At 48.3% G+C, this 13,411-nt stretch overlaps 1 protein-coding gene across 3 annotated transcripts in view; it reads left to right on the plus strand.

The window, feature by feature from the left end:
* The window catches only part of NAT10 (N-acetyltransferase 10), a 37,292-nt gene that overhangs the window by 16,418 nt on the left and 7,463 nt on the right, over positions 1-13,411 (plus strand). For all 3 annotated transcript variants that reach the window (XR_004300645.1, XM_032413890.1, XM_032413891.1), the window contains exons 12-21: positions 2,812-2,948; positions 5,758-5,882; positions 6,294-6,444; positions 6,730-6,826; positions 7,691-7,807; positions 8,901-9,002; positions 9,097-9,171; positions 9,714-9,830; positions 10,674-10,807; positions 11,004-11,052. Coding sequence is in view for 2 of the 3 variants with exons in the window: in XM_032413890.1 (XP_032269781.1) it covers positions 2,812-2,948; positions 5,758-5,882; positions 6,294-6,444; positions 6,730-6,826; positions 7,691-7,807; positions 8,901-9,002; positions 9,097-9,171; positions 9,714-9,830; positions 10,674-10,807; positions 11,004-11,052 (1,104 nt within the window). In the remaining variant the exon portion in view is untranslated. The remainder of the gene's footprint in view (positions 1-2,811; positions 2,949-5,757; positions 5,883-6,293; positions 6,445-6,729; positions 6,827-7,690; positions 7,808-8,900; positions 9,003-9,096; positions 9,172-9,713; positions 9,831-10,673; positions 10,808-11,003; positions 11,053-13,411) is intronic.

Genomic DNA, 13,411 nt, shown 5'->3' on the forward strand with positions numbered 1-13,411 from the left:
CAGGCTTCCCGCGGAGCAGGGAGCCCGATGCGGGGCTCGATCCCAGGACCCTGGGACCATGACCTGAGCCAAAGGCAGATGCTTAGCGACTGAGCCACCCAGGCGCCCCGATTGGGTGTCTTGTATACAGTGTTGCTGTTTTATGATAAACCTGATCCAGATTTTCAGCCTCTTCTCAAGGAAAACTTGCAAGCAAACTCACAAACGTATATAGCCAGGTTGGAAAGTTATCGTTTTATCCCTTGAAAATCGAGTAAGTGGGATTGTGAGTATGCGAATCAGCTAAAAGAACTGCTATCACTGTTCTGACATCAGTTCTGATTTTCCTTAGTTACAGTAGGTTTTGAGATGGTGCATCTGTAACTAGAACAATAGCCTCTCCATTTAAAAGAGAAAAATAACTTTGCAAGATGTACTCTGAATCTTTGTGGTTTAGCCAGTGGCCTATTTTCCTTTTTAAACAGTGTTTCCCTGAAAGCTCTATAAATCTCCAGTGCTCTGGAAGCCTGAATGGTCTGCACTTGTCCAAAGTGCAGTTTTGTTCAGTTGTAGAGAAACATCAGTGTGACAGGCTTGCAGAAGGGATGGAGGCCCCTGGGCTCCCAGCGGAGGAGGCTCATTGATTGTTTTTGGACTTGGGGTGGGAAGTGGGCCAGGTAAACTTGGCAGTTTATGACCTTTATGCCTGTGAAGGTATATGTATCTGCCTGTCAGGGAGGTATACCTTTCCAGATTGTAACTAATGGTAAGTGTTTATGGCTTTTACCTAAGGATCTTAATTTTTTCCTACTAGGTCTCTTTCTGGAATCTCTTCATTCTGTACATTTCTTCCCATTTTTGCCAGATTCCCTCAGCCTCACTGAAAGTGGGGGGAAATCTGATGGTGGGGTGGGGTGGAGGGCAGGCGACAGGCAGTGAGAATACAGAGACCTGTTAAAACTCAAGAAAAATACACAAACCAGAGAAAGAAAACCTTTCCCTGAAATGCCCAGGCTCAGCCCTTGCTGCTCTTTGGATTTGTAATCAGAGACCCGCTTATACTGCCAGAGTCCCTTTGTCTCCAGGCTGGAGTTTAAACACAGAAGAGGTGACCTGACTTTATGAGGCTCCATTTGGGTCCCTTTGAGGCCTCCTTCTTGCTGGAAATTGAGAAAAAGACGAATATTAGATTAAAGTCGGCTACGCCTCTCTGGGGGGCTGCTTTCTGCTGCTTTTATGAGGTGCTTGTTTAGGTTTTTTCCCCTTGGCAGGCGAGGACATGGGGCCCTACTGAGGATGTGTATTTGCTGTTAGAGTTGAGTGGAGTTGCTGTCTCCCTGATCCATCATTCGACTTCCAGCAAAGCAGTTAGATCTTATTTGTAATGAAATACTTCAGAAAAGTACAGAGGTCAAGGTAACACTCAGAATCTAAGCACTTAAGCCTAAGGAATGTTGACACTTTGTTGTTGGCTGTGTTTATTTCATATTTTAAAAGTCATTCTTATTTTTGTCTTAAAGATGTAAAGCATTTAGACACAGTCGCAGCCCTTCTTGTACCCCTCCCCGTCCCATTCCCTCTTTCTGCCACTCCCCATAGGTAACTCTACTCTGGGTTGGTGTGTTTCCTTTCAGTTCTTGTGTTTGTATTTTCCTAGGTAAAATGGTAACATACTATACTTGTCCTTTTTCCGCCTGCCTTGTTACTCAGCATTTGTTTTCAAGATTTGTCCAGATGGAAGCTTGTAGCTCTGGTTGATTTCAAGCATTTTATTTTTATGCTACTGTTTGTTTATGTTTCTAGGAGTGGAACTGTTCGATTTAGGGTATGCACAGATTTCCCCCTTTCTTGGATTTTGCCAAATTCTCCTTTAAAAAAAAAAAGTGTACCAGATTACCTTCCCACCAGCATTTTTTTTTTTTTTTAATTTTTGTTTTCCTCAAGTTCTTACCAACACTGGGTGTTTTATGGCTATTTAATTTTTACCTGTGTGTGAAATGGGATCTCCTTGTTGTCTTTGGCATTGCACTGATTACTCGTGAGGTTGCATGTCTTTATGTTAGTTGGCCGTCAGGCTTCCTCTCCTGTAAAATACCTCTTTGTGGCCTTGCACAAACTTTAAAAATAGCAGGAAGCCCTGAAGAAACTGAAGAGGTAGTTTGTATGCATAAGGATGCCAAACTTAGGGCCAGTTTGTGGTATTATGTGGCCAAGCTATTAATACAGTTAAGGACATGTGAGTGTTTGTGTATTAGGAAGGAATCGAGCCTTAGAAGTGTCCTCACCAGTTCAGGGAGACTTGGCCTTAAGAATGATGGTGACCAAGCAGGGAGCCCAGGAGCCAGTGTGTAGCAGGCGCTTGAGACACCTGACATCGTTTTATCCGCTGCCGGGCCGAGGCTGTGCCTCTGGCTGTCTGGCCAGAGCGAGGCTGGGGAGAAGCATGAGAAGAAAGGAAGGGGGAACCCCACCAATCAGTATTAGGCCAGGCACCAGCCAGGACATGTTTCTAGATTTCCCTGATGTTTCTCTCAAGTAACCATCAGATAGGTATTTCTTCCACTTTACAGTGTGGAGAGGAGTCTGAGGCCGCGAGGCTAAGTGACCTGTCCAGGGGCACATAATTGGTGATTGAACCTCCGAACGCAGGTGTCGGCTCTGAGCTCATTCTGTTTTATCCTGCCAAGGAAAAGTGGGAAGGAGGAGTGAGAGAAAGAAGAACTGGGAAGGGAAAGAGAGAGAGGACAGAGAGTGGCTTTTATGAGGCCTTGCAGGGATCACAGCTGTGGCCCTGGGGTGGCTGATGATAATATAAACTTTTCTTCCCCGCAGTATATACATCCTGCAGATGCTGTGAAACTGGGTCAGGCCGAGCTTGTTGTGATTGATGAAGCCGCTGCCATCCCCCTGCCCCTGGTGAAAAGCCTCCTGGGCCCCTACCTTGTGTTCATGGCATCCACCATCAATGGGTAAGCACCTCTAGTGGGAGTCATTGCTCCCGTTGTAGGTTCTTGCCCGTTAGGCGGCATGAGTGAACGTGCCTGGGTCAGGGCAGGTCGGTCCGGTTCCCGAAGTCAAAGTCGTGGGAGCTGCTTCGGTCTCTACTGGGGCTTATGCATGTCGGAGTCGGTCTCCATTAATGAGTGGTGCCCACCTCTGGTCTGATGGTAAATGGGCAGCACGAGACTGAAGAATTTCATAACCCAAGTGGTGAAGGTATCATTCTGTTTCTAGGCCTGATTAGGTTTCAGAGAGCACACAGCAGTACTGACGTCATCTCTTGTAGAGCCATGTGGAAATACAGTGTTACGGCAACTATCAAATTAGTATAAGACAGCAGTCTTTTTTTTTTTAAGATTTATTTATTTGAGAGCAAGGTGGGGGGAGGGGCAGAGGGAGAGAGAGGATCCCAAGCAGACTCCCCACTGAGCGTGGAGCCTGACTCGGGGCTTGATCCCACGACCCTGAGATCATGACCTGAGCTGAAACCAAGAGTCGGACGTTTAACTGACTGAGCCACCCAGGCGCCCCAAGACAGCAGTCTTACAATGGCTCAAGAGCTTTGTTTAGATACTTGAATTATTTAGTTTATGCTTGCTGTAGAACCATTAGGAAAAATAGGCAAGCAAAAAGAAAAGTCACTTGATAGTATCACCACTGAGAGATGGCTTCTGTTAGAATTTTGTTATACATTTTCTATGGATTTATTTTACTTTTTTATTTTGAATAAGAATGTAAATTGTGTTTACATACTGTTTTTAATTTGCTTTTTTATGTAACAATATACTGTGAGCTCTTTCCAGGTCAGTAAGTATATATGTTCAATATTGGAAAGATTTCTGTGTGGAAATCACATCTTGAAGAGATTATCTGTTACAGATTTATTACTGTGTCTGCTTTACTTATACTGAAAATATTTAAATAAAATAGATTTTACTTTTTTTGTTAAAGTTTTCTTGAGATATAATTCATATACTATACAATTTACCCACTTTGAGTGTGTAATTTGGTGGTTTTTAGTATCTGCACAGAGTTGTGCAACCAGCCCCACAATCAGTTTTGCATTTTCATCACCCCCAAAAGAAAAACCATACCCGTTACCTATCGCCCTCTAATCCCTCCCTAACCCCCCCTGCCATGGGGAACTACTAGTCTATTTTCTGTCTCTTATAGATTTGCCTATTCTAGACAATTCATGTAAATGGGACCAAACAACGTAGGGTCTTTTGTGACTGGCTTCTTTCACTTACCATAATGTTTTCAAGGTTCATCCATGTATCTTGTGTCAGGATTTCCTTCCTCTTAATGGCCAAATAATACTCCATTGTATGTTTATACACATTTTTTTTTTTCCATTCACTTGTTGATGGACATTGGGATTGTTTCTATCTTTTGGCTGTCAGGAATAATGCTGCTGTGAACATTTGTATATAGGTTTTCTGTGTGGACATGTTTTCATTGCTCTTGGGTATATACCCAGGAGTGAAATTCCTGGGTCAGATAGTAACTTTATGTTTAACCGCTTGAGGGACCGCCAGACTGTTTTCCAAAGCAGCTGCACCAATTTAAATTCCCACCAGCAGCGTATGAGATTTCCAAGTTTTCCATGTCCTTGCCAGCATGTGTGTTATGTCTTTTTGATTATAGCCATCCTAGTGAGTGTGAAGTCGTGTCTCATTATGGTCCTCATTTGCATTTCTCTAGTGGCTGATGATGTGGGGCATCTTATCCTGTGCTTACCCGCTATTTGTAGATCTATGGAGAAATCGCTATTTAGATCCTCTGCTCATTTTTCTATTTGGCTTATTATTTTTTTATTATTGATTTGTAAGGTTTCCTTACATATTCCAGGTATAAGTGCCTTACATGGTTTACAAAAATTTTCTTCTGTTTTTTTCCCACTTTCTTGATAATGTCCTTTGAAGCACAAAAGATTGTTTTGTTGCTTGTGCTTACTTGTTTTTCTTCTTTTTTAAATAAGTAAATGGAATTCTTTTGAGAAAGCTTTGTATGTGTGGCCAGGAAGGAGAATAAAATACCTCAAAATTCCTATTTTTTGATCATTCTTTAAAAATAGTATTTGAGTAAAAGGAAGGATTTATATAGTCTTTAAATATTATCATAGTGAGTACCATAAATAAAAAAGAAGACCCACTGAGCGGTCTGTGCCCCCGGTCACCTGCACTGTGACTAAAGGAGGAAATACAGATGAGAAGAGCCCATTCGGTGGCCAGAGTAAAGATGATTTCTTTTTTTTCCAAAATTTTTGTTAGTTGTTTGGTCATCTTCTCAGTGAAAGTAGGGATGAAAGGAATTACTGAGGTGGTGGGTTTATTCAGTCTTGATTTTCCAAACCGGAAGCACTCTGTGTCTTCCTTCAGGTGCGTTACTTCAGCGGCAGCTCGCTCACTGACCATTGAACAGTGGTCCAGTTCATTATGCTGAAGGCTTTACTCGCATCATCTTTCCAGTCCTTATTTTTTTTTTTTTTTTTTAGTTAACAGCACCATCTTTTGAGGTGTGTAGAATAACCCCCTTTTGAGGATGAGGCTTAAAGAGGGTGAGTTCCTTGTCCAGAGCTGCTCAGCAGTTGGCGTCAGACTTGAACCCCAGCCCCGCCGGCCCCCAGCTGAGCCACTGGGCTGCCTTGCCTCCTGGAGGTGTGTGCACACTCTGCGGGAGTCCAGACGGCAGCAGGGGGAGGAAGGCAGTTCTCTGTCCTCTCCTAGACAGTGGATTTGGGATGTCATGCCTGATGGCCTTTGCTTTTACTCCTAGCTACGAGGGCACTGGCCGGTCACTGTCCCTCAAGCTGATCCAGCAGCTCCGTCAGCAGAGTGCCCAGAGCCAGATCAGCACCACCGCTGAGAACAAGGCCACAGCGACAGCCAGACTGGCATCAGGTACCCCTGGACGGGCGTGTCCACGGCAGGTCCCGCAGATTCTCTTGCAGGGTCCTCTCCTTATACCAGCATGGGCGGTACCGGACTGTGCTGCCATCAGGCACAGAGGTTGGGTCCCCAGGAGGTGGAGTTGCTTTCCCCAGGGAACAGCAAGCCCGTGACCAGATGGAAGCCTGACCCAGGCCTGTCACCGCCTCAGGGCATGGTTGCACCGACTTAGTGGGATCCCTGTGGGATCAGTGTCATGGCAAATTGACCATCCCCCAGAACAGTTTAAAACCAGTCCGTTTAAATTCTCAAGCCATATTTACGTGGGCCTGTGACAGAGAAAGTAGAACATTTGCCTTGCTCTTTTAGACAAAACACATCTAATAATTGTTTCTTGTCACGTGTGTGTGTTGTGGGGAGCAGCGCGGACCCTGCATGAGGTCTCCCTGCAGGAATCCATCCGATACGCCCCCGGGGACGCGGTGGAGAAGTGGCTGAACGACCTGCTGTGCCTGGATTGCCTCAGCATCACCCGGATAGTCTCGGGCTGCCCCCTGCCCGAGGCCTGCGAGCTGTATCCTCCCGGCGTCTGCACCCTGTGATGGGTGGGGGGCGATGAAAGCATTGAGCAGAAGGCCTCGGCCCTTTGTTCCAGAGGCTGCCACTCCAGGGAGAGGGGAAAGTTGAATGTTCTCCATTTCCTTGCTGCTCCTGCCCTACAATACGGGGCTTCTCTGGAGGACATGGGGCTCCTCCTTCCAGGCTGGGGGCAATCCACGTATCCACATCCCTTCTGGAAGCAGTATGTCCTGTTTTGGGCTCTCTTTGGTTTGTTTTGGTTTCTTAACTCCAGACGCAGTTACTATGTTAACAGAGATACCCTCTTTTGCTACCACAAGGCGTCTGAAGTTTTCCTGCAAAGGCTTATGGCCCTCTGTGTGGCTTCTCACTACAAGGTAACTGCAGCCAGCCCTTGGGTGAACTTCAGCTCTGACAGTGCCTTTTTTGGCTTTTCATATCTTTTATTACCTGATGGCTCAGGTGACCATTGCACTGGGACTTAGATGTCCTGATGTTGTCAAGGTTCACTGATCTTGCTGGAGAGATTGCATTTCCCATTGATCAGACCTCTCTTGGGCTTCTAGCTTTGCAGACAGAGTGTGGAATTCCTGCACGTAGCTCCATGCTTGGTAGCTGGGGAGGGTGGAGAGCTTTGCCTATTTTAAAATAGGTTCTTGTGTTTCTCACTCGTCTGCTAAACAGATGGGCTCAGGTGGCTTAGCAGTAGTTACCTGGTGGTACCAACTGACCGAGGCCAGCCTTGTACCTCTGGGCTGTTTTTAAGGAGCACCGAATGAGAATTTAGAATATTTGAAAGTCTTCAAAACTGAAGGGCATGTTGGGAAGGACACTTCCTGAGGATCTAGGTAGCATTTTTATGAACACCCTTCAGCAGAAGGCTGGAGAGTTGGACGTTAGAAGTGGTGATAGGTTTTCTTGAAATAGCAGTCTCTTCTCAGGAAAAAGTTCACTTCCCAGCTGTGAAATCCACAGTACTGACGAAGCAGTCCTCTGCCCTCCTTCGTAGCCTCAGTACTGTGTACAGATGACAGCAAACATTTGAGGCGAAGTCCCTCCTAGGCCATTTCAGAGGGTCTCAGGCTGGCTGGCCCACATACTAGAAAAGCGCTCAGCCGGGTTTCAGCTCGCAGCTTGGCTTTGGAGAGGGAGCTACACCAGTCAGCCGATGACTCCGGAGTGGCCTCTTGAGTAAAGGACAAGAGGAGTGGTTCTCAGGGACTCGTGTTTGTGTCCCACAGAACTCTCCCAATGATCTCCAGATGCTTTCTGATGCGCCTGCTCACCTTCTCTTCTGCCTCCTGCCCCCGGTGCCTCCCACCCAGAATGCCCTGCCCGAAGTGCTTGCTGTCATCCAGGTATGGTGGCCGTGATTTGGGGAAGCACTTAGGAATCAAGGATTAAAAAAAAAAGGAATCAAGGATTAATGGCTCAGTAACTGTGGCATGGTGGGGGAGGTGTTGATTCCCGGTGTGGAGCCAAGTGGCTGGGTGATTCGAGGCAGGTGAGTAGGGTGTGTGGAAGGAAACCACTGCCGACGGAAACCCAAAGCCCCACTGTTGGAGGAGAGGTGAAAGTCGGAACTGGCCTCTCGTATTTTGACCTAGGGCTCCTCTTAAAACAGAACTTGTTTGTTTTCCTCCTTTATTACAAAAGCAATACCTGTACTTCTAAGATTAGAAGGTACAGGTTGGGAAAAATAATGTTTTTAATGCCTGGCATGTACTTAACGCATTTTTTTTTTAAAAGATTTTATTTATTAGAGAGCACACACGCACACACACACATGCACAGGGGAGGGAGAGGGACAAGCAGATTCCCCGCTGAGCACGGAGCCGGATGTGGGACTCACTCCCAGGAACCTGGGATCATGACCTGAGTTGAAGGCAGATGCTTAACCAGCCGAGCCACCCAGGCGTCCCTACTTACGCATTTCTATTTTTCCTTTTCATAAACGTGAGATCATAGTGTTTTCGAATCTGCGCTTTTTTTTTCAGCGTGTCAGATACTCATAATCTGCACAGTTTAAAGGCTGCATTGCATTTCATTTATGCACATACCATACTGTTTTGAACCATTGTCCTGTTAGACAGCGGAGTCCTTGCGAATTTGCACCGTGTCATACAGAGCTGCGGGAGCATCCTGTGTCTTAAGTGATGTGCACACATGCACACCGTGCATGGAGACCGTTCTTCTAGCGTAGTTTTTGCTCTGTGGGCCGGGAGGAAGTCTGTATTCTGCCTTATGAATGACAGTGTCAGGATGCCCCCAGGGCACAGTCCTGAAACTTCCACTGGAAATGGAGGAATCCGCTGCAGGGTTGAGCCCGAACTAGAGTGGAAACAGCCGGCCTTGTCAGGGAGGCAGCAGCAGAATTCCGACGATGTTCTGTGAGTGGGCTCGATGCCTACGTCTGGCCTCTCTGTCTGCACTGTCCTACTTCCCCCATAGGTGTGCCTTGAGGGGGAGATTTCTCGCCAGTCCATCTTGAACAGCCTGTCTCGAGGCAAGAAGGCTTCGGGGGACCTGATCCCGTGGACGGTGTCGGAACAGGTGCTGCCCTCTCCCTGACCTGGCCGAGTGAGGGAAGCTGGTGGGGTTGGAGGATGTTTGGTGGCTCACTTCCTGGCTCGTGTCTCCCACACAGTTCCAAGACCCAGACTTTGGCGGCCTTTCAGGTGGAAGGGTTGTTCGCATTGCTGTTCACCCGGATTACCAAGGGGTAACGCATCCTCATGCCTCTCCAACCTGCTGGGCTTTATTAGCTGCAGCTGTGTTGCTGGCGGCTCCCTAGGGCAGGTGTATTTATTTGGTTGTTTGGATGGATGGCTAGTCAAGGACTAAGCAGTTCCCGGTACTCCTCTGCTGTGGACAGTTGCCCCAGGGCTAGGGGTTGGTGGGTGGACAGGGTGATTATATGTGCTTGCTTTTCTTTAGTGAAGATAGGGCACCTGTGAACCTGACCTACTTTCCACAGTTAGCTCCCATCTCTTAGAAATCCCCACTGAGGAGTCAGCTGTGGAGACGTCCGTTTGGGGCTTGCTGATCTGGGGACCTGCCCTCTTGCTCAGGCTAGATGGTGTGAGAGTGAGGGTCATAGTGTGCTTGTTCTTAGGGTCTCTGCTTTGACCTCACTGAGGGATTTCATCAGTTCTCTGCCAAGTGTAGTTTGACTCGGAGTGAAGGCTTTCTGGGAGAGTACAGGGGCGTAGAGGTGGTTTCCACAGATTGAGAACCTGTCTGTTTCCCTGTGTTCGCTCACAGATGGGCTACGGCAGCCGAGCCTTGCAGCTGCTGCAGATGTACTTCGAAGGCAGATTCCCTTGTCTTGAGGAAAATGTCCTTGAGACGCCACAAGAAATTCACACCGTCAGCAGCGAGGTAAGCATCTTTTGGCTGAGCTCCTTGTTCCCGGGAGGATGGTTCTCTGGGTCTTCAGGAACATCAAGAACTGTTCAGTGGTCTGGGCTCTTGGAGCGCTAGCAGATTTCCTCCTGTTTTGGAGAAGCAGCAGCTTCTTGAGGCACTTGAGTTGAGAACCTCAGATCAGCATTATCAGCATCACCTGGATACTAGTTAAAAATGCCAGTTCTCGAGCCTTGCCCCAGGCCTCCCGAGTCAGAGGGTGGGGGTGGGGCCCCGTGATCTGTGCATCTTAATGAGTTCCCAGGTAATGCGCATGTGTGCTCCGGCTTTGCACCAGACTCTTGCTCGGGTCGCTGGGCCCAGACTAAGGGAAGTTGTGTCTCTCTTGGTAAGATCATTAACGCCATGAACTGCGACAGTTTTTCACATACATTCACTTGATTTTCACAGTATGCCTGTTCAGGAGGCGGGCAAGGGGCTTGTATTTAAGGGCCAGCTTAGAGGTTTGTCACTGCCCAAGTCACAGAGCCACCTGGTGACAGAGCTGGATCTTCAGGACCCTGTCTCTGTCTCTTCTTAAATGTTTAGGCATTTTGAAACCGTGTGGCTGTTTACCTGAATTCTAGGTTTGGAGCAGTGTGATTTCATGTGTGTCCAGGTGTTTGGTGTACTTGGGAATGATCACTGGACCCAGTGGTGTGCCTGTATTTTAAAAACCAGGGAACAAACAACAAAGAAACCTGTCCCAGTTTTGCCAGGTTTAGGTCTGAGCCTGGTTTGGTGGGGGTGCTTGGGAGTGTCACTGAGCTCCCTCTTCCTGTGCTGGGTGCACTGTGTTCTCTTCCTGGCATCCTCCAGGCCGTCAGCTTGTTGGAAGAGGTCATCACTCCTCGGAAGGACCTGCCTCCCTTACTCCTTAAACTGAACGAGAGGCCTGCTGAGCACTTGGATTACCTGGGTGTGTCCTATGGCTTGACCCCCCGGCTCCTCAAGTAAGGGTTTGCCTGCCCTCCCTTCCTTACGTCACCCCGTGGCCTTGGTGTCCCCAGAATGAGAGTTCTGTGGGTTGTGTGTGTGTGCGCGCCTTTCCAGCTGGTGTGTCTGTCAGCCATCCATTGAATACCCTTCCCGTGTTCATGTGTCAACCGCTCTCAGAAGGTGCATGCTGCTCTTTTTGTATCTTTGCAGGTTCTGGAAACGAGCTGGGTTTGTTCCTGTTTATCTGAGACAGACCCCGGTGAGTGAGGCAGAGGAGGGGTGTGGGTTTGCGGTTACAGTGGGTGACAGGCCTGTCCTTAAACAGGCCCTGGTGCCCCTTCCTGTGCTCTGAGCACGTGTGCCCCTGCCTGCAAGAGGTTTATTCTGATGGACCCCGAGACGGCCGTCATCCCTGAAAGGCCTTACTCCGTGCTGCGCGGTGCACACCTGGTGTGTGCCTGGCCTTGTGCTCGATTATGAAGTGGCAGAGGTGCACATGGACTTGTTCATCAGATTCTGGAATCCTGTAGCCTGGGGGCCTCTTCGAATATTACTGTAAAAAGTAAAACCATGTTTTTAGGAGAGGGTTGCAGGTGGGCAGACTCCGATTATAAGCTGGTGTCTGAGGGAGGGATGTAACTGCGTGGCTGACAGAGCCATGGAGACTATGGAAGGGGAAGTTACTGACTGGGATCTCATAAAAAAAATTCATTTATTTACCACCTGCTGTGAGCAAGATAAGCCACGAAGCTTATTTTCTAATGGGTAGAAATGGGCAACAAGAAAGTGAAGAAAACGAGAACTTTTCAGATCACACTAGGTGCCGTGAAGAAAACCAAACACTGAAATTGTAGTGTACTGAGTGGTTAGGCTTCCGAAGGGTGGCCTTTCAAACTGGACCCTGAATGATCAGAGTGGACTGGCCATGTGGACATTCCTGGAGAACAATGTGTTTCCGAGCAGTGGGTGCAGCGAGTGTGGGGCCTGAGGTGGGAGTTGACTTGGTGATTTGAAGGAGGCGAAAGAAGGCTGGCGTGGGTCATGGTGGGGCAGCGAGCGTGGGTGGGGACGCTCTTTTCTTCCCGTCTGGTCGGAGGAAGGTTTTAAGGAGCTGTGACTGCTGTGTAGACCGTGGACGGTGGTGGCCTGAGAGTGAAGGCAGGGAGGTGGGTGCCCGAGATGGGGTGTGGGCTGAAAGGAAGTGGTGAAGACAGACGGAAGTGGCAGAGGCCAGGTATGTCTGGGGGTCGAACTGATAGATTGGAGGATGAGTGAACCAGAAGACTTGAGGATAATTCTTGGGTTTTTGGCTTGGGATTCTGGGTGAGAAACTGGAAGATGGCGGTGCTGTTTGCTGAGAAGAGCTGCTGGAGGGGACAGGTCTGGAGCAGACAGTGGGAATGGTCTGGTGCAGTGTGACAGGCTGTCAGATACCTGATGGGAACGTGGGACAAGTGGTTGCCTACAGGAGTCTGGCACTCCAGGGAGAGGTTGGGGCTGGAGGTGGACACTTGGGAGCCATGTTCTCAAGAGAATGTGCTCCCTAGGGTCGAGGACTTTGTTTTCTTCACAGCTATAACCCCAGCACTTAATAGCATCTACTGTGTAGAGTAGTATTGTGTTCAGTAAATACTTTGGTTCAGTGAATGAGTACATTTTTAAAGTTATTGAAAACTGAGACTGAAGGTCAGCTGAGAGGAGGGTGCATCCTGCACTCTCCAGCCTTCAGAGGAGTGGGTCAGAGACAGAGGAGAGGCCTTGAGCTGGAGAAGAAAGTAGGGGAAGGTATCAGAAGGCAAGTTTAACCAGTGTTTCAGAAAGTGTGGGGGCGCCTGGGTCGCTCAGTAGGTTGAGCGTCCAACTCTTGATTTTGCCTCAGGTCATGATCTCAGGATCGTGGAATCCAGCCCTGCATTGGGCTCTGCGCTAAGCTTGGAGGCTGCTTGACATTCTCTCTCTCCCTCTTCTTCTGCCCCTGCCCCTACAGAGGCCTGTGTGCACATACTCTCTCTCTCAAAAAAAAAGAAGGGGAATCTGTGGCTGTGGGAGAGCAGGTAAGCTAAGGATAACCAAATGGCCACTGGTCTTGTTGGCAGTGGTGATTAGAGGGAGAGCAGCTGCTGTAGAGACCAACTGGAGAGAAGGGGAAGTGAGGAAATAGATGATTTTAGGGGAAGTAAAAGGGGACCGAGAAACCAGGTAGCTGCAGGGACATTGGCATTAAGCGGAGTTTGTCAGATGGAAGATCCTAGAACATGTTTGTTTGCTGCAGGGTATGATCCTGTAGAGATTGCACAAATAGTAGTACAGGTGACGGGGCTCTGATTGCAGACCTCGAGGAGGCAAGGGGAGTAGGACCCCGAGTGCAGGAGGAGAGGTGGCCATCTCCTTCACAGCAACTGGGAAGGCAGAGAGTTTGGGCACAGAAGGTGTTGGTCAGTTGGTTGAGTTGGTGTTGGGTGGATGAAGTTCTCTTCTGGTTGCTTCTGTTTTCCCAGGGAGGGGAGGCTGTCAGCTGAGAGAAGGAGTGTGGGAGATTTGATATATATATATATTTTTTTGGAACACACAAGGCCAGTATCCAAGGAGTGCCCATTTGAGTGTTTAAAGTGGGCCTG

The sequence above is a fragment of the Phoca vitulina genome, unplaced genomic scaffold (genome assembly GCF_004348235.1).
Source record: "Phoca vitulina isolate PV1807 unplaced genomic scaffold, GSC_HSeal_1.0 scaffold16, whole genome shotgun sequence".
NCBI classification, from domain to species: Eukaryota; Metazoa; Chordata; class Mammalia; order Carnivora; family Phocidae; genus Phoca; species Phoca vitulina.